The sequence below is a fragment of the Leopardus geoffroyi genome, chromosome E2 (genome assembly GCF_018350155.1).
Source record: "Leopardus geoffroyi isolate Oge1 chromosome E2, O.geoffroyi_Oge1_pat1.0, whole genome shotgun sequence".
NCBI classification, from domain to species: Eukaryota; Metazoa; Chordata; class Mammalia; order Carnivora; family Felidae; genus Leopardus; species Leopardus geoffroyi.
Window position 1 is genome coordinate 13,628,517 of NC_059335.1, and position 20,252 is coordinate 13,648,768.

General features: G+C 57.3%; 2 protein-coding genes across 8 annotated transcripts in view; both read right to left on the reverse strand.

Moving 5' to 3' along the window:
• Positions 1-4,200: 4,200 nt before the first annotated feature.
• Positions 4,201-14,587, reverse strand: CCDC97 (coiled-coil domain containing 97). Its single transcript, XM_045442244.1, has 5 exons — positions 14,290-14,587; positions 10,692-11,147; positions 8,825-9,103; positions 8,255-8,384; positions 4,201-6,428 (listed from the first exon to the last, which is right to left on the reverse strand). Exons 1-5 carry the CDS (start codon positions 14,333-14,335, stop codon positions 6,308-6,310), a joined length of 1,032 nt encoding a protein of 343 aa, XP_045298200.1. The 5' UTR covers positions 14,336-14,587; the 3' UTR covers positions 4,201-6,307.
• A 1,870-nt stretch (positions 14,588-16,457) lies between these two features.
• Positions 16,458-20,252, reverse strand: part of HNRNPUL1 (heterogeneous nuclear ribonucleoprotein U like 1) — a 37,199-nt gene continuing 33,404 nt past the window's right edge. For all 7 annotated transcript variants that reach the window (XM_045442225.1, XM_045442226.1, XM_045442224.1 and 4 more), the window contains exons 13-15: positions 19,734-20,023; positions 18,250-18,441; positions 16,458-17,708 (exon numbers count right to left, since the gene is read on the reverse strand). In XM_045442225.1, the coding sequence (XP_045298181.1) occupies positions 17,592-17,708; positions 18,250-18,441; positions 19,734-20,023 (599 nt within the window). In that variant the 3' untranslated portion in view covers positions 16,458-17,591. The remainder of the gene's footprint in view (positions 17,709-18,249; positions 18,442-19,733; positions 20,024-20,252) is intronic.

Consider the following 20,252-nt stretch of genomic DNA (forward strand, 5'->3'; position numbering starts at 1 on the left):
GGCACAGCCTGGTCTTGAGGATGAATTTGGAGTGAGCCAGCAACACTGGGAGGAAAGGCCAATGTGGTTGGAAGGGAGGGATAAGGGGAAGGGTGTTGGGAGCTGAGTCAGGTCATTAACACTCACAGGCCAGAGAGTAATGATATTCCCCGTGCCAGGTATGGTGTATGAGCCTGCGTTCTCCCCACAGCCCAGCAGAGCAGGGGTTGGCACACTGCTGCCCGCAGGCCAGTTCTGACCCACTTGCCTGTGTCTGTAAATAAAGTTTTATTGGAGCATCACCTAAGGCTGTTTCAGTGTTCAGTAAAACCGTATGCAAAGTCACAGTTACTCTCTATACCTTCAAAGAAAAAGTTTGCCAGCTCCTGCTCTAGAGACCCTTTGCTCCCCACTTTACAGACAGGAATGCCAGGGCAGGGGCACAGAGAGGTTCAGTTACTTGTTAAGGTCACACAGCTAGCATGTGGCACAGCTGGGATTCGAATCCAAACAGCTGGAGTCGAGGATCCAGGCACATAACCTCTGCACTGGTACTGCTTTCCAGGCCACATCAGGCCTCCGGGGGCCTGGGGGAACTTGCTCTCAGGGTTCCCAACGGAGGAAGAGTGTGATTTGACTTAGGTGCTCGGAGGGTCCCTCTGGCTGATGGTTGAGTAGACTGAATGGGGGCAAGGGGGGCTGCAGGGAGACCATTCGTGCAAGTGAGAAATGACAGTGCCCTGGGTCAGGGCGGCCCTCCATCTGCTGTGGTCTTGCCTGTGAATTCTCTCCTGCTTCCTCTTCTCAGCCTCTCAGTGGCCCCTCTTCCTCCCAGGTTTCAGTTCCCTCCCCCCACCCCCCACTCTGTCCTGACCTTCCCAGGGCCACCGGACCTGCTCCTTGGCCCAGTGATTGCCTAGGTGGGGTTCACTCTGTAAGGACATACTGCCATTTTCACCAGCCTCGTGTGTGGAGACACTTGCAAGGACACAGTGACGCAGACTGTGGTCACCGCAGCCCCACGAAAACGCGGCACAGCTACACACACACGTTCGCGCTCACCCCAGAGGTTCAAATCTGGACCGGGTCCCTCGGTCTCGCAAACACATTCCCCTTCCGCAGCCACCGTGGAGACACAAAAACTCCTGACACCTGGTGGCAGCGACAGCCCCTGCACGCGGCCCCATTCCAGATGCAGAACCCAGCCTTGGAGCTTCACTGGGACACAGCAAAAAGCAGTCGCGCAAATACATTCTGAAGGGTCACAGGTCACGACCGCCAGCCACACACCAGATACAGACTCAGAGATGGTGCCCTGCACAGACACACACCTCACAGCATCAGAGCTCCCTCAGGAAATGAAACCCTCCTGCTGGGACCCACCAACAGTTAACACAAACATCCTCCCCGGGGTCACTCGCAAACAGGCACAGTGCATGCGCACACAACCTGACACATCACAGTCCCACCCAGACACACACGCCACACATGGAGACACACGTCACGATCACCCGGAGGAGGCCGGTCCTGCCCACTCCGTCTGACATCTCCCAGGCCCCCACACGCTCAGGCCCGGGGAGTCCCACCAGGCCCTGCAGACAGCAGCTGGCCCCGTCAGACCCAGACACGCTGTCACACCCCGGGGCCCAGACGGAGCAAGTCCCACACACCCAGACACACCCCCCAGGGTCGCGGCCCTCGCAAGCCCAGCCCGTGCCCGGGCCGAGGGCAAGTCCTGGCCTCACACCGGGGCCGCACACTCCCGCGGTCGCCCGAGCCCTCACCACGCCCTCGTGACACACCCCGCCCACCTGCCCGCCGGGCTGAGCTGGCGCGGAGGCCGCCCAGGAAGGGAAACTTGCGGGCTCAGCACCTTCCTGGACTGCCTGCGGGCGGCCCCTGTCCCGCAGGAGAGGGGGGCAGAGCCCGTGGGGGACAAGGTAGTCCCCGCCCCCCGCCAAGCGCAGGGGCAGCACCGGGCGTTCGGGGCGCCCCTTCCCCCTCCCCCACTCCTGCGGGCAGCCCGGGAGGGGAGGGAAGTCGTGGGGGGAGCCTGGGTTCCGGCTGGAGCCCCAGCTTCCCGTCCGGCCCCCACGGGGCAGGAAGCAGGGCCGGGGAGGCCAGCTCAGGCCTTCCTGCCCCCTCCCCCAGACAGGCCTGGGGGCTGGGTCAGCCGGAGGGAGCGGGGAGGGGAGAGGAGGGGGAAGACGAAAGAGAAAGCCCCTTCTCCCCGAGCGATGGTGTCTTTGGGGTGTTTCTAATGTAAATTTGAACGTGTTCACAACCCCTTTGTGTGGTTGTGTGTGTGTGTGTGTGTGTGCGTGCGCGCACGCGCGCGCAAGCTTTGTGCTGTGAATTTTGTCCAGCCTGGGGGTTTCTGACGCCCCAGCGGGTGCCCTCCGGCTGTGTTGGGTGTGCACAGGTACTACCAAAGCCTGTGTCCCAGCACGCGTCCCTTCGGTTTGTCTACCTGTCCTGCATTTCCAGTGTGTGCGTCCCAGTTTGGGGTTCCTGTTTACAAGCCAGTGCCCCCTCTGGGCTCTGTGGCGGGACACTGTGTCTCAGCAAGTCTGTGTGTAGGAGAGGGTCGTGTCCCCGGGGCCTGCTGTGGGTCTGAATTCTTTCTCCACATCTTTGCCGTTGTTCACTGGGTGTAGATTTGTGCATTCTTCAGTAAGTTTGACTTAAAATATGGATGTTCTCCGTGTCTGTCTGTGTGTCTGGGAGAGACGTGTGTTTCCGGGAGGGGTTGTGCTTTGTGTTTGCTCTTGGAGCTGTGTTTCCGGTGCATGTGTCGTGTGTCCGTGGGTGAGTTGTTTCTGGGTTATGCTTGTGATCGGTGTGTGCGTGGCTGGCATCAGAGAGCATGCTGTGGGGTGTGTCCCCAGTATGCTTGCTGTCGTACTCCCCGTGTGTTTGTGCGAATGTGTGTCCATGCAGAGACTGGTGTCCTCAGCTCTGAGAACAGGTGGTGTTTGCGTTTTGTCTCCCATCCGTGGGCTGGTGACTTCGGTGTGTGAGCTGTCGTGTGGGTCTCTATTTTGCATCAGGTTCGAGGCCTTGTGAGTCTTCAGTGGGCTGGCAGCGTCTCCTGCAGGTCTGCATTTTGTGCTGGTGTTTCCAGGGCAGGGGCGGGCACGGTGTGTCCCCAGGGAAGCCAACGGCATCCCGAGCGACACGCCCAGTGGCCTCTGCACTGAGTGGAGGCTGCGTCTGCGGTGTGTCCCCTTGCCGGCTGGTGCCACGCTGGCTCGGGCTGGCTGTGGCGGGCGGGCAGGGCAGGGGCTGTGGTGGGCACTGGACCCACGCCCGGACCTCGGTATAAATATCCCGGCTGCCTTCGGCTGTGTTTACTCGGCCCCAGCCCGGGGGCGGGGGTGGTGGCAGCCCGGCAGGTCCTGGGGGCGGGGGTGACCAGGCCACAGCGCAGACATTTCCTTCGGGCCAGACAGGCCACAGCCTTGCCTCCCCCTTTCTGGATGAGGGTGCAGCGGTGACCCTTCATCCTGGGCTCCCAGGGGCCACCAGTGACCCTCTGACCTGGACATCCCCACTGGGCTTCCCAGGGTCTGGGAGACAGAGAAGAGGGGCCAGCCGGGAGGGGGTGAGGGGTCAGACCAGGGACCACAGGGAGAGGGGGAAATGGGGCGGAGACTCCGGACGAATGGTCACACAGGCTAAGGGACCAGTGTGTAGGGATGAGCAGGAGGGAGGTGAGAGGGGTGGCAGTGGCCCTGGGCAGGGCTGGCAGGGGAAGAGTGTAGGGCTGACAAGCGAGGTGGGAGGTGATAGGAGATTCGGGTGGGCTGCCAGAGGCACAGAGGCAGAAGAGAAGGCAGAGAGGAGAGAGAGGGAGAGGGTGGCGGTGGGAGGGACAGGATGCGAGGGCAGGACACACAGAAGGGTCAGATGGGGGTGCGGGTGGCAGCCAGCACAGCCCGGCCGGGAGGACAGACAGGAGACGGGGTGGGGGCCGGATGCCCACGGAGGGGCTCTCCCCCAGCGGGTCCTCCCTCCCTGACTCAGCCTCTCCGCCTGCCTCGACCGAGGGCTGGGGGGCGGAGGGACAGTCACCTCTGGCTCCTCAGGGTCCAGTGGCAGCTGCGGGGGCCGTGCCGGGGGTGTGTCTCCCACAGTCCCTCCTGACTGGCCCCACCTCTGTCTCAGCTGCAGACGCTCCCGCCTCCACCATCTGACTAACCCTAATTCTGACTCAACTGCTGTGGTCTCTCATCACTTTTTATTATGTAACAAATCTATGTATGGCAAAGTATATCACAAACAGCATTAAGGATCAAATGACAGACTGATGAAAACTGCACACCTCACTCGGGGCTGCTCCCTGGCTTAGAGAAGTCCTCTGACTGTGGGCGCACACGCACACGCGCACGCGTGCGCGCACACACACACACACACGTGTACCCGAGGGACAAACGTCTTCCATCCTCTGGCTTTCAGGCTCTCCAAGGGCGAGTCTGGCCGGCCGATCGGGGGTCTTCTCTGGGAGCCAGTGCATTGCTACTGGCAGGACGTGAGGAGTAGGACCGCCGTGATGGTTCTGGTCCAGGTGCTGACTTACACACCATCGAGATGATTCCAAGCCCGTGTGCAGCATGGTGCCGAGCACGTGGGGAGGGCCCCAAAGCGTTAGCTGCTGGTATCACCCTCGACAGCTGTCTCTTCGTGACCTTTCTGAGCAAGTCCGTGCGTCTGTCTGCTCCCAGTGGCCCTGACAGCTAACACACAGGCTAGAATGGTCTCTAGGACCTGTGAAGTTCTAGACCTTGCTTTTCGTCAGTGGCCGTGAGGCCTCGAGCAAGTAACATTCCCCTTCTGGCCCCCTCCCCTCACTTATGAAACGGAGCGGAGTCCCTAGTTCACGGGGTTGTTTGGAGAATTCCATGGGGCATCAGGCCCATCCGGCCTGGAATAGGACAGAACTGCTCAGTGACCGGAAGTTTCCTCGTTTAATGGTCTCTCTGTGTGAATGTCCCTCGGCCTCTAGGCCAGCTCTCACTTTCTGTGTCTGGCTCTAGTTCTGGCTGACCCAGAGGGCAGAGCTGAGGCCCAGGGGTCAAGGGCTGTGGTCCCGGGAGGCCTTGGGGGTCTCCCCCTTTCTCCGGGCCATATGCCTGAGGTGGTTTCAAGTGTCTTCAGGCCTGGCCATGGCAGGGTGTCACCATGCTGGCTCACAGGAGTGAAGGGTCCCCAGGCCCTATCTCTCTGGCCTGTGTGGCCTGCACCCCCTGCCAACAGCTGACCCCTTCTGTGTGTGTGTGTGTGTGTCTACTGAGGGAGCATGAACCGGGTATGGGGGCATGGGAAGGCAGGACGCCTGGGTTCCCACAGGCCAAGTGGCTGAGTCACCAAGAGGCCATCTGGCTCCCATTAGCCCAGGGCGGCGGGGGGCTCTGTGGGGCGGGCCCTGCGGCCAGCTGGGGGCAGGGATGCTGGGGCAGGCTGTGTGTGTGGGATGACTCAGGACCCATGATAACAGCCTGTGCGTATTTGGGGAGTGTAAACAGGAGAGGGAGAAGGAGGTGGAGGAAGTGAAGGAAGGGAAAATTGTGGCCAGGCAGAGAGGGGCTGGCCGGTGGGGCTGAAGGAGAGAGCCCCCCTCCCCACGCCCCTCCCTCCACACCCAAGCTCTCAGGCCCATGGCCCCAGTGCTGCCCCACACCCCCCTCCCAAGCCTGGGTCCTGAAGGAGAGGTGGGAGCTGGTAGCCTCCCTGGTGAGGCTCCTTCCTCAGCAGCCAGGCTGGGGTTTGGGGGGAGATGACACTGAAACCAGAGAGAGGCTGAGAGGCAGAGGGCCGAGGCAGGCGGCATGGAGGCTGATAGATGGGGGTGTGTGGGCAGGAAGCACCAGAGGCCCAGGGTGAAGTTGAAGGAGGCAAGAGCCCACCAGTACAGAGCTGGACAAGCAGGCGGGGCCCGGGGGCTCACGACGCCGCGCTGCGCTCCGGCACTGACCTGGCCGGCTCCAGCTACAAAGAGCCCCGCTGGCTTCCATCAGGGGGAGGATGTTCAGCCCGAGCCCGGTCGTGGGAACAGAGGCCAAGGCACACAGAGGGGAGAGAGAGAAGGCCAGAGAGGAAAAAGACAGTGACGTGTAGAAAGAGGAAAGGGATGGAGAAAAAGCGAGTGAGAGAGACAGCGAGACAGACCTGGATCAGGGAAGGAGAGTGGGGGAAGGCAGGGAGCCCTGCACACAGAGGGGGCAGGGGCTGGGCCGGGACGGCACCAGAGCCAGCGAGGCCGGGGGTGTGGGGCGGCTGCCCTGCTGTCCCCTAGAGGAAGTCACGGGCAGGGTGGGCGGCGCGGCCGTCAGTCCCCATCCAGCTCTGGGCTGGGTGCCTCCTCGGGCTCCTCCGCGTCGAAGTACCTCTCCTCCTCATCCCGCGCCACAATGTCTAGGTTGTCAAAGTCGGGGTTGTCATCCACAGTGCTGCGGGGGGAGGGGCTGTCAGGGCCCAGCTCTGCCCCCTCCCACCCCAGCCTCCCTGCTTCTCACCCTCCACCCTCTGGAGGAGCCCGGGGGTGGGGGGGCCCTCCAAGGTCCCAGGCCACCATATGCGGCTATAGATCGGAGCTAACCCGGGGTGGTGGGGGGGGGGGGGCCGCGGCGCATGGAGTCTCTCAGGGCTTCAAATGAAGGCATCGTCTTCCAAGCAGATTTTACATAAAAACTTCTGGTTTCTCTCAAAATGCTGGAAGATGTGGTGACAGGCCGACTCACGTTCCCTGGAGTGGTTCTCAACTAGGAAGCTTCTGCCCCTCAGGTGACATTTGGGGATAAGTGCAGACGTTCTGGTTGTCACACCTAGGGGGGCTCTCACTGGTGCCCAGGGACCGGACACCAGGGATGCTACTCGACACCCTGCTGCTCACAGGATAATGAGCACAAAGAATCATCTGGCCCGAGAAAGGTCAACAGTGCTGAGAAATGTCTGCCCTGGGCGCATGTGATCCTAAATTGTGAAGAGGACCCCTGGCTGTGCTCCGAGCTCTCCCGTGACCCCCACCATACTCCCTTGGGTGCAGGAAGCCCTGTCTGATCCAGCCCGCCACCTCTGAGGAGACCCGCCTGCTCCTCGCCCCTCGCGATCTGCTCTAGCCACCCCTGTCCCCTTGCTGTTCCTCCGATCCGCCTCAGGGTCCTTGCACCTGCTATCTCCCCTGCCAGGAACACTCTGACCCCAGGTATTTATGTCACTTACCCCTCACATCCTGCAAGTCTTTGCCGAAATGTCATCTGCTCAGAGAGCCTATGCTGGCCCCCTCATCACTACCTCCCACACCTCTGCCCCTCGACCCTGCTTTAATTTTCTTCATGGCCCTGGCAGCACTAGATGCTAAATACTTCTTTTGCTTCCTCACTAAAGTGGGTCCCCTTTCAGGGCACGGAACCCTTTTGTCAGCTTTGCTTGCTGCTTTATCCCCATAGTCTGGACACAGTAGGTGCTTAGCCCCACAGTGGTGGGGACCCACTGGCCCTGCTGCCCAGCAGCTGCCCTCCAGGGTGGAGGTCCCCGCTCGTCTCTATTCCTCAGGCCAGGCCCCATTTCCTCATGGGCCCCCGGCTTTCTGAGGGCTCCCCGCGGCCTAGGCACTCTGCACCCCGCTCTGTGTGGGAACTCGGGCCGGGAGGCTCCACCCCAGCTGGAAGCTCATCAGCCAGGCTCGCCTCTGGAGGTGGGGGGGGGGACCCTAGATCAGGCCATCGTGCGCCCCACAGCTGGTGAGGGTCGGTTTGCCGGGGCTGGGTCTGAAGCCGGGCATCGGCTGTCACACCCACAAGGCAAGACTGCTTCAGCTGTCAGAGCCTTTTATCTTTGACTCTGACCCTTCACTCTTCTGTGTCCTTTTCCCTGATGGCAAAATCCTTTCCAAAGCAGTGGCTGTGTGTCTCGCCCAGGGTTACAGTGTGGACATCAACAAGCAGCACCGCAGGTCTCTCCCTGCCAGGGGTGATTTCCTGTAGCACCAGGGGGTCTGGGGGCCTGAAGCGGCGGTGCCCGGAGGACACCTGGGGGGCTCGGGGCGGTGTCATCCTTCTAGATCACCGCTGCTCACCCAAATGGAAATATTTCAACGTCTTATCAAATTTGAGCTGTCAGCCTTGTTCGGTCCCTTCTTTAGGTGAGGGGACTGAGGCCCAGAGGTGGACGAAGCTCGTCCAAGGTCACCCACTGATCCCTGGTTGATCTGAAACCCTTATGCCTGGGCCGAGGGCTGTGGAGTGCCAGGCTTGGGGAGGGGGGCGCGAATCACCTGTAGTCAAAGTCCCCGTCCTTGCCGTCCAGGAAGTGCTGGTGCATCCGGCTGGTGAACTCTTCCCGCAGGATCAGCCTCTCTTCCGAGTCAGGGACCCAGGCCTCGGAGTCTTTGCCGGGGCTCTGGTCTGTGGGGGCAGACACACTCAGTGGAGGGATGGGACGGGTGCCCTTGGGTGCGTGCTGAACACACACCCACAAAGAGCTGCTTCCTCTGTGCTGGTGGCACCGGGAATGCGGCGGTGACCAAGACAGCCCCGGTCCTGCCCTCCTGGGGCACACACTGAACACAGGAGGACAATATAGCACTCTGGAGACTGTAGAGCTGGGTCAGGACCTGCTACCCGAAGGGTGGGGAAGGGAAGGCATTCTTGGCAGAGGGAACAGCATGAGTAATGGCCTGGAGGTGAGTGATGACTCCTTGGTGCCTTTGAGGAGCAGGGGGGTGGGGGGGCAGAGATGCTGGAGAGGCTGGGAGAGCCTGGGCACTCAGGGCAAGTAGCGGAGGGAGTCTGACCTTGCAGGTCGGGGGGCCCCAGCCTCGGGCCTCCCCGGTACTGGCCCTCACCTTCCTCATCGCTGTCCTCCTCCTCCTCCTCCTCCTCCTCCAGGCAGGCCTCCTCCTCCTCCTGCTGTCGGAGCAGCCGTTGCTGCAGCTCCCGCTCCTGGCAGGACTGGAGCAGCAGGTCAGAGAGCGGGCAGGCGGTGCCGGGGGCGCCGGGCTCAGGCAGCCGGTGGGCTGGGGCGCGGGCGCTGAGCTCCTCCTGGGTTAGGTACTGCCCAATGTACTGCTCGTACAGCAGCGGGGCCCGGAACCGCATCTGCTCGTCACTGAAGTACTCGCCACCTGCACGGAGACGGGGGGGTCTGCACGTGAGGCTGGGGCCTGGGTGCAGGGTGAGCACGTCTGAGCACATGTGTCCATAATCGGGCTTGTAGGAAGCCGTGGACGCGTGAGTGCAAGCATGTGCATGCACGTTCTGACACGCAGGAAAATCTGCCGAGGCCCGAGGTCACGTGGCCACAAGTACTCACGCATGCGTCTGAGCATGCGCATAAGCAGGCCGGTATGTGCATGTGTCCTTGCATGTGCAAGCATGTGTGTGCAATCAGGCCATGTACATCCTGGCCCCCAAGGCACCGGTGGTCCGGGGCTTGTGCACCACTATGCCTGGGCAGAGTGCACACACACCTGCCCGTGGGTGTGTGTGCAGGGTCACACGGGTGTACGTGCCCTCCTGCAGGTGCCAGGAGTGTGGCTGGGAGTGGGTGTGCGGGGCTCCACAGGCAGGGGTCCCGCACACAGAAGCCAGGATGTAGGTTATGTGTACCTGTCTGTGCGCACAGCAGGATGTGCCAGAGGTGGGAGTCCCGGTGGTCTTCCAGACCCCGGCTCTCACCTGTTCCCAGAGTGCTCCTCTCTGCAGCCACCCCTCAGGTATGCTTGGCTTCCCCACCACCCCAAACCCGGGACCTTCACATCTCTCCTGGCTGCCTGTTCCTGCAGGGGTGGCTCTGTCCCTCAGAAAACAGTTAAACCTGCTGGGTCCTTCCAACCCACCAGTCCCAGCCCTGCCTTCAGAGCCCAGGGTGAGAATGTGCCCAGAACCCTGGCCTCTGCAGCACTGGGGTCTGTGGCTATCCCTCTCTCTTACCCCATCTTCCTGTTTCTGGGATCTCCCACCATACTGTTTCTCTCCCTCTCCCTGGCTCTGTCAGCCTCTCTCCCTGGGTCTGTTTCTGCTTCTCTGCCTCTATCCACCAGTCTCTCTTGGGCTCCGTGCCTGTCACCTCACCATTCATCCGTTCCGCCTCCCCCGATCTCTAGCTTCACTCCCTGCCTGTCACTGTGCCCCACCCTCTCCATCTCCCTCGCTCTACAGCCTATGACCTCGTTTTCTCCCTAACCAGAATCTTCACTCACTCTCCGCTTCATTTAGTTTCATCTTTCAACTTTAGTTCTGGTGTCTTTGGTCACAAAGATGCTTATAATTATGCCGTGGTCAAAACGGTTTCAGTGTTTTTCTTCGTGCCATCGACATGTGTGCCTTGTCTAAGCGGGCCTTTGTATCCCCAGGGTCACAGACACACTCCCCTAGGTTTCCTCAGCACCTCTGTGTATGGTGTGAGGTAGGGATTGCATTTTCCTGAGGGATGACCGGTTATCACAGTGCAAGGTACTGTGTCCTCCGCCCACTGATCTGAAACGGCACTTGTGTCTTTACTAAATTCTGACCCTTCTCACTGCCTATCCCATTCTCTTCCCGTTTGTACTGATCTTCCTCATTGCTTCATGTTTCTATTTCAACCTCCCTGTGTCCCTGTCTCAAAACTTGTCTCCCAGGACCTCTGTCTGTTGTCTCTACTCTTGCATCCTTGTTTCTTGCTTCCTCTGCCTCAGTCTCCCCTCCTGCCCAGCCCACTTGGCCCCACACCTTGGATGAGCTCACGCAGGGCAGCGTAGCGCCGGTTACGTAGGCGGGTGCGCAGGGTGCGGGGTCGGGCGCTGCCCTGCCGGGCCACCTCGGCACAGTAGAAGTCTGCCCGATGGTCACCGCGCAAGTGGCCAAAGCAGGCCAGGTGCTCCTCACGGAGGCTCGTGCGGAAGCGCTCCAGGAACACCAGCGGCTTCTCATGGTACAGCTGGCCCAGGATGGCCACCTTCTCCTGCTCGGTCAGGTCAGGCTCGCCCTGCTGCTGGCTGCACACGGGCAGGCGGCTGGCGGCCACGGCACGCAGCATGGCACTCACCGCCGCATCCTCAACCCCAGGGGGGCCACCATTCGGGGCCTCTGGTGCTCCCTCTGCTGCTTTCACCTTGTCCTGGGGTCTGGGTGGGACAGGCGTCCAGCTCAGCTCCCCCCAGTGCCCAGTACTGGGCTCTGTGCAGCCTGTGGGGAGAGGGGAGATTTGTCAGTCCTGGGATGGGATGGGAGGGGGCGGGGGAGGGGGGTGGGTGGAAAAGCCTAGATGCTCAGCCACTCATTTCACATTTACTGAGCACCTACTATATTCTGGGCACTGTTCAAGGTCCTAGAGATGCCACAGTAAGCACAAAGTTGACATTTTAGTGGGGGACACAGACAGTGAGAAATATAATTACTGAAAACATGTGACATGTTAACAAACGTACAGTCTGTCGGGTGGTTCCAAGGACTATGCAGAAAAATAAAGAGGAAAGGCAGAAGGACTGGGGTTAGTGGGGGGCAGTCTACAATTTCAAATGGGGCAGAGAAGAACTTGCCAAAGAAGTGACATTTCAGTAGAGTCCTGAGGTGGTGAGGGACTGAGCTATGACAGTTTTGGAGGAAGAGAGTTCCAGGGAGTGGGAACAGCCAGTGCAAAGGCCCTGAGGCACAAGTGAGCTTGGTGTGTTTACTTGGTCCTTTACCACATTTATTGACTCACTCAATTCTTTGCCTTTTCACTTATTCACAAAATCACTAACACATGCACTAACTTGTTCACTCACTCCCCATCTCCTACTCATTCACACGCTGATCCAAAGACAATATGGGCGCTGGTAACAGGAAAGCTGAACTCTAGGCAAATCTTGTCGAGAGCTGTTTCTCAAAAGTTGTGGGACTGGAGCAAGGCTGAGCAAGCAGGAAATAAGAGAAGACAGAAAATAGAGGCAACGCCTTTGGGCAGCTTGGCTGGTACAGGGAAGCGGGGGTGAGGGTTTACAGGTACAATGGGCTTCAGGAAGGGTTTTAATCATTGAGACCAGAGAAGACTGAGCCGGACCAGTCTTGCAGGGGATGTGCAGGAGGGGATGGGGCAGGGGTTGGAAAGATGCTCTGGGGGCTGAGTAGGCAAGCCTCGGGGCTGAAGAGCTGAGAGGTGGGATCTCATCTAGTTCAGGTCCAGGGTTCTGGTGTGGGGCTTGGTCAAACTGTCCCTGAGACAGAGTCATGGAGGAGGAACAGGTCTTGGGATATGGAACGTATCATGGGCACAGGGGACATCCAAGGGGAGACATCTAAGAGACTGCTAGAGGCTTCTCACAAGAAAAGTGCAGGGCTGGGGCCAGAGTTGTGAAGCCCATGGAGCCAAGACAAAACTAAAGCCAGAGGAAATGAGAGGTCATGGGGAGGGCATGGGAGTGTGTGAGGGCAAGAGAAGAGGGGGCTAGAAAGAGGCCTGACTCGGGAAGAGGACATGCCCGTGAAGGAGACCAACACAGGCTACAAAAGGGGCCCCCGAAAGACAGCTGCGCCTTAATTCCTGGAGGCTGTGTTACTGCATTTGGCCAAAAAAATGGGTCTCCACAGATGCGATGAAGTTAAGGCTCTTGGGACTGGGAGATTATCTTCGATTGGGGCCTAAATGCCACAATGAGTGTCTGTAAGACAGAGTCCGAGAGGGAGCCTGGACATTTGCAGAGAAGGGCCATGTGAAGACGGATAGAGGCAGACGCCTGAGTGATGTAGCCAGAAGCCAAAGAACGCCAGGAGCCATTAGAAGCTGGAAGAACCCCCGAGGGAGCCCTCCACAGTCCTGCTAACACCTTGATTTCTGCCTAGTGGTACCAATTTCAGGCCTCTGGCCTTCAAAACTGAGAGAATACATTTCTGTTGTTTTTAGCCCCCGAGCTTGTGGTCATTTGCTGCAGAGGCCATAGAAAACTGACAGAGGCTGGGCAGGAGGAGCCTGAGAGAAGGGAAGGAAATGGGAAAGACCGGTGTCACTGAAACCGAGGGACAAGGTTCAAGAGTGATGGAGGATTCAATGGCATTGAATTCTCCGAGCAGTCCAGTAGGAAAAGCCCTAAATGGGGTGACTCCGTTGAAGTACTTGGGGGAGGTCATTGGCGGCCCTGATCAGAGCAGTTTCTGAAGGTGAAAGCCAGACGGCAAGTGGGTGGGAGGTAAGGAAATGGGAGACAGGTGTGGAGGACTCTCTGGAGAAGATACATGGTATCTGGAAGGTACATGGGATCAAAGGATAGACTTTAGGTTAAAACATTTTTTTATTACGGAAAATTTCCAACATGCACAGATGTAGAGAAGACAACCAAAGTCCCCCCTACCCCCACCCCACATGGCCATCATCTAGCTTCAACAGTTACCAATTCTTGGCCAGTGATGCTTCAGCCAACTTCCCAACCGCTCCTCGCCCCATCTGGGATGACTCGGAAATAGCGGGATGAAAATTTAAGGTGAGCAAAATGAAAGCATTTTTATTTTTTTAAATGTTTATTTGTTCTGAGAGAGAGAGATTGAAAGAGCGTGAAAGCGGGAGGAGGCAGAGACAAGAGGGAGAGAGAGAGAATCCTAAGCAGGCTCCGCACAGTCAGCTCAGAGCCCAACGTGGGGGTGGGGGGTGGGGAGGGGGCTGCATCTCACAAAGCCTGAGATCACAATCTCAGCAGAAATCAAGAGTTGGAGGCTTAACCCACTAAGCAACCCAGGTGCCCCCAAACTAAAGCATTTTAGATACGGAGGGGAAGGCATCAGGAGAATAAAGAGATTGAAAATGCAAAGGAAAGGGGGCGGGGGGGGGGGGTAGGCAGCACAGAAATGGATTAAGGACCTGAGGCGGCAGATGGAACTGCGGACTTTGGGGGAAGGGGAATGAGAATGAAATGGGGAAGCTGTTTAAGTCTCGAATAAGCAAGACTTTGCATGGGACAGGAGGAGGGTGAGCCTGGGGACAAGGAAAGGGTCAGTGTGACTTAGGGAAGGAGGTCATTTGAAAGGCAGGGTTGATTGGGACACTGGGACTTAGCCGGGACAGGGGACAGGTTTATGTTGACCTAAGAGTTAGCTTGGTAAGGAACCGGGCTAGCTTGGCACATGGAAACGGCTGGATTGGAACTTGAAAGAGGTTAATTTCAGGGGAGGGAATGGGGAAAAGCACTGCAGCTCGCAACAAGGGACGGATTAATCTGGACTAAGTGGCCACGCGGACTGGTAAACCCGAGAGCAGGTGTCCCCCTATAAAGAGTCCTCCTGCGAGCTCACGGGGAATCATTTCCCAGTGACACCATAGCCCCACCCTCCCGCCTCCTCCGAGTGGCCAGGACCTCACCTTCATCGGGTTCCCTCGCCGCCGCCGTGGTCGCCACGGTCTCCATCCTGATTCTCTATTACTTGTTAACCGCCGCGGCAGGCCCCGCACGCCAATTCTGGTCCCAAGTCCTCAGCGGCCACTTCCGGCCGAGCACGCTCCTGGGTCCCGGTGCTCCGCCGAGTCCGAAACAACAGTTCCGGGCTGAAGGCGAACCTTCCTTTGCGCATGCGCGGCTCCCCCAGGTCCCGCCTCCTCGCAGCCAGGAAGGTTAAGGGCGCTGGAGTCAGGGGAGTCTCGTCCACTCTTCCTCCCCCACCCCTATCTGACCTGCTGCAGAATTGCACTGTCTGGAGGGATCTGAACTACTGTTCACTGCTCGAACTTCAAAGTCTGGCATGCTTACTTTTTGGATGGATAGTTGAATGGCCACCTTCCAGAGCCTCTTGAGGGTTTATGGTCTGGCTTTGACTCCAATCCATCCCCTTTTTGTCCTTCACCACCTCAAAGAATAACTAAGCTTGTCTCTTGCTTCTGGCATCACAGCCAGTCCCTGGCTAGCAGGAGATGGGCGGTGAGATCAGACAGAGCTTCCCACTGTGTTCCCAGGACCTTGGGAATTTGCAGATGTGGAGGGGGGACAACCTTGGTCCTGATCTGCTTGAGGTGTAGGGTAGGGACTCCTATTCAAGTGTGAGTTACCAACAAAGTAGGCAGACACCACGCAAGTGACTACCCTGAGTGGCCAGGGATCTTATGGGGTTGCCTACCCCAGCCTGGAGGGTCAGGGAAGGCATCCTTCCAGGAAGACACCCAAGCTGAGACCTGAACGATGAGCAGGACTTAAAACCACCGATCTAAAGTTCAGAGGAACAGCAAAAGATGAAGCCAGAGGTCACCAGGAGCCAGGCACACGGGTGAGGGTGGGGGGCTCATAAGCTGCACTAAGTAGCTTGAGCTCCTTTATCCTTCAGGTAGCAGGCAGGAGGGCATCAGGGTAAAGGACTAGAGGTAAGGGGGATCTGTGAGGACGCTGGTGCAATGATCCAGACACTGTGGACAGGAGCAGGGGAATAACTTCCCATTTGCTACAGTAGATGGGTGGAGACTACACTTAAGAGATTACCCAGAGAGGTCAGCAGAGGGTGCTGTTGCCCTACATGTGGACCTGCAAGGAAGGGGATTTCCCAGATGGGGGCCAAGGCCCTTCCTTCTGCTCTCCGGGATAGGCGGAGTGGGGGCAGGGGTACTGTAGGGTCCCTTTTAGCCCAACTAGCCACCAATCTTGGGTCCATCTCACATTCTAATGCCCCAGCCCCAATCTCAAAGCTGGTCAGCCTTCCTCCTGCCTTTTTGCAGCCTGTGTCCCATTCACAAGGCTCTGAGGTACTATAAGTGAAGGGGCTGAACTGGCCACTCCTGTGCCCCAGGACTGTCCCTCACAAGGGGCCAGGAATACCACATGTCCAGAGGGGATAAAGGAATGACTCCAGTTGTTGGGAAAGGAGGATACTAGGCCACAGAAATGCAGTCAGAGTCTTTTACCCTGGCTGTTTTTAAAACTGTTCTCTTGTCCAGCTCCCCTCACCAAACTCTCCACCTCCGGCTTTCACAGCTGACCACTTGGTGCCGTCACCATTTAGAAAGTCTGTGTTACCTCTGGACTGGGAGACCCGTGAGAGTAGGGCTCAGGACTGCCTTGACCATGCTATATCCCCAGCACTGTCCAGAGTGAGGCACAGAGCGGGCACCGTGGAATTCCCACCGGCCTGGATCCAGAAGCACAGGCAGGAACCGTCCTAAGTCTAGCACCCAAGGCCGGGGCTGACTTGTCTGGGGAGTCACACCCAGTGATGACTCCCAACAGTCCACCCCTGGTCTCCATCCCATCAGCCCTACCTCATCCTCTGCCTAGGGACCTGCCATGCCTTCTACTCACAAATTCATGGAGAGATTTGGGACTGTCTGGTGTGAGAGGATCAGAAAAGAGCGGGGACCAGAGAACTACTTTAAAACTGAGAGCCCCAGTTTTAAGGGGGCATTCCCAGCACCAAAAATGGGGCCCAGCACATGAATCCCTCAATACGTGTTTAATAGATGAGCAAATAATGTCCCCCTGAAAAGGCCCCACCCCAATTAAAGGCCAACTGCAGTAACACTTCAGGGTTTCAACCCTGCTTCCTTCCTGCTAGGAGGTGCCATGTCATTTATTGAAAGAAAACAAAACAAAGCAAACACATTTCTTAATAAGTGCAGTTTGTTAAAATCCTGTTAAAACATATGGGTCAAGGGGAAGTAAAAATAATCAGAGGATCATTGTAGGAAAAACCTTTAGGTCTGGCACCTGGGAGACCTCTGGAGAGGAGGCAGTGGGAGAAATTTCATGTTCTGAAGGGAAGGAGCCCCCCAACCTCCCCTTCTTCCCTCTCACCCGCTTAATCCCACCAGAAACTACCAAGACGCCCGGAATAAAAGGTTTCAAGTTCAATAGTCACACTCTCTCCAAATACAAAAAGCAGTTACAATTCAACTCAACACAGAAGCTTGTGTGCAAAGTTACGGGAAACTGAGACATCGTATAAAAAGTTAGGTTAAAGATGATTCTATAGTTTTGTTTTGTGTGTTCTGTTTTGAGGGTGTGGCTCTTCCTCAGTCACCTGAACTCAGCAAAGAAATGGTTATCCTGATGAAGTATCGACAGCCACAGTAAAAACAGAGAAATTCTAAAAATTAAAAAAAAAAAAAAAAAAAAAAAAAAAAAAAGCATAATTACCAAAAAAAAAAAAAAAATCTGTCACTGCTTCCTCCCTCCGCATTTTACTTTTTAAACTTGTGGTTTTTTTTTTTTTTTTTAAGTTTTTGATTTTTTTTTTTTTTTAAATCCTGAAAAGTAGACAGTAAAACAGCTCCTGGAAGAATTTACAACCAACTGCATGAGGGTGTGGGAAGCTGAGGGGGCTGGAGCAGGACTGGGACAGATGGGCAGAAGGGGCCCTCCCTCAGCCACTGCAGCCTCACTGTTTGACCAAGGGGGGGGGGGGGGTCTTCAGTCAAAAAGGAGGAGGGGAGGAGGAAGAAGAGGAGAAGGGGAGGAAGAAGGGGACAAACAGAAAATAAAAGGTCACTGTTGCCTGTTTGAATCCAGAGAAAAATGCCCGGCCCTGTGTTGGGGAAGAAGCCCCTCAGAGGGGAGGCAGTGGGCTGAAAGGAGGCAGCCCTGGGATGACCCGTCCCCCAGCACCACAGGACCCAGTGGGGGTAGACGAGGGGGCCGAGGTGGGCGCTGGTGGAGGAAGCCGGCAGGGGCCTCCAGAGCACACCGGCTACTGTGTGCTTGTGCCTCCCTGTGTGTTCCCGGAGTAGCTCCCGTAGTCGTAGTTCCCGTAGTATGGTGGCCACTGGCCCTGGTTCTGATAGTACTGGTTCCACTGCTGGGCATACTGGAGAGAGAGACCAAGAGCACCAGGTTGTCCTTACCCAGACCCACATTTGGCTCCTGCCTTGACCCTACTCCCACCCAGGGCAGAGATGCGTCCCCTGAGAGAGAAATCAAGGCACCTTGGGAGGACAAGTGGTTGACCTGATGCCACGTGGATGGACAGTCAGGGACTAAAGCCCAGACCTCCTGGCTTGCCAACCTAATGTCCTTTCAGGTACAGCCAGATAGCCATATTCAAAACACTTACTAATAGCTATGATGGCCTAGCACCAACCCAGGGGTGTGGACACTGGCCATGGTGCTGAAGCAGGATTTGAAGGCCCCTGCTTTGTAGTTTGCTTGCTGCACTGGGAGGGGAGGTTCAGATCACGTATTCAGCAGCTGGTACAGAAGTGTCCACCAAATGGAATGGCTACATCAGACAAATACTGGCCTGAGGCCAGCCCATCTTTTTAGGAATAAATACAGACTCCAGTCCACGCCCCTGGAAGTCTCTTTAGCACACCCTCCCCCCACCCCCATAGCCTGAGTCTGGCACCTACCTGCTGATACTGGTTATAGCTGGGCTGAGGATAGGTCTGTGCGGTGGGGGGCGGCGGTGGGGTGTAGGGAGCCGGGTTGTAGCCGCCATAGCTCCCATAGTTGTAGGCAGGCGGTGGTGGAGGTGGAGGTGGAGGGGCTGTGTAGCCCTGGCTGTACCCTCCCTGGTTGTACGGTGGCTGGCTGTAACTCGGCTGGAAAACGGGGGGAAAAATCAGGGTTCTGTGAAATAGCTCAGCTGGGATGGAGGAAGGGCCTTTGTAAGCAGTGGGCCCACAAAGGAACTTCCTTGGTGGAGGTTGTCTGAGGGCTGAGGAAACGGGTCAGCTCTGGGACATGGCAGGACAGGGTGGGATGTAAGGCTGTGTTCTGCAGTCTCCTGGCTCTAAGACCCTGGGGGAGCAAGGCGCACAGCATCTCTTGAAATTCCACTGCTTTCTCCCCTTCAGGCTGCTTTGTGTATTCAGTAAGCTTGAACACTCAATAAGTGGTGGCAGTTGCTCTGGGAAGGTTGGCTGAGAGCAACTGTAGTAGCAATTTCCCAGGTGCTTCCCAAGTCCAGGCTCTATCGTTAACCCATCTAATCCCCCCATCAAATCTGAGAGGCAGGTTCCATTAGTGGCATTTTACAGAGAAGGAAGCTGACACTCAAGGAGGTGAAACAACCGGGCCCAAGTCACACAGTAAAAAGTGGTGGAGCTGGGAGTTAAGCTCTGGTCTGTCTAGTTCCAGAGCTTTCCCCACAAAGCTATAATGCCACCCATCCCTCACAACAAACCTCAGAAGTGAGTTCTATAAACAACTCTAGCCTTTTATGAAGAATATGAGGTCCGGAGAGGTGAAACATTTATGTAAGGTTACAGAACTAAGACGTGGGGCGGGGGCTTGAACTTGTGCCTGCCCAAATCCCGTTCTAGGAAATATTCTGGTTAAAGCAGGACTAGGAGCCATTCACCAATGTCTCTTGGCAGCTGTTCCCAGGCCTGGCATGTGGAAGGCGCTCAGGAAATGGCTGCGGACGGCTCTGGGTGACAGGCCTGTGCATACCAGAGTCCGAGCACCAGCTTGTGGAGAGTTGGAACTGAGCTAGGAGCTGCTCCAGAGTGAAACTCTCAGGGCACAGGGCGAGACCTCCCAACCTTAGGGCCTGTCTCGGTATGTTAGAGATAAGGGGGTCAGTCCCTTCCAGCCTCGGCAAACGGCAGCTCCGATCAAGTGCTTTCTTGGGGATTCAGTAGAGGCCAGCGACACAGCCCAGAAAAATTTACTTGCTGGAGCATTCAACACTTAACAGCACACCACCCTGAGAGGTGGGGTGAGGGGGAAAAACAAGAAGTTCCCAATTTATCTGGGTCTGGAAGGAGTATCTAGGGTCCATCCAGTCAAAAGCACTGCCAGGAAGAAGGGCAGGGCTGGAGGGAAGAGTGGAGACCCGCGGCTGGAGCACGGGACCACAACCGCTGCCCCGTACATGTTATGTTCTCACCTGTGGAGGGCTGTAGCTGCTGACAGTGGGGGTGCTGGTATTGGCGCTCGAGCCAGGGATGTTGCTATTCTTGTTGTAGCTGCTGGCCCCTGGTGGGTTCCGAGCAGGGCTGTAGCTGGGTGGTGGCGGCGGCTGTTGCGGTGGAGGCTGCGGTGGCGGGGGCTGCTGTGGTGGCGGCTGTTGCTGGGGAGCCCGGTTGTAGCTGCCTCGGTTGTTGGAATTGTTGTTATCCCGGCTGTTGTTACCCCAGCGGTTCTGGTTGTAGCCACCACCTCCGCTGCGGTTGAAACCTGCATTGGAGAAGCCAGGTGGGAGGTCTCGTCATTCTGAACTTGGGACCCTCAGGAGCTGGGCTCCACTCTGGGTTTCCCCAGACCCCTGGGCATGTCCCCCATACAGCCCTGATAACTCAGTCTTCACTGTCTGCTGACAGGTTTGTCCTGCCCACTGGACTGTGAGCTCGTGACCAGGGCTGTTTTGGTTTCTACTGTGTCCCCAGCATCTTGATAGCTATTGAAC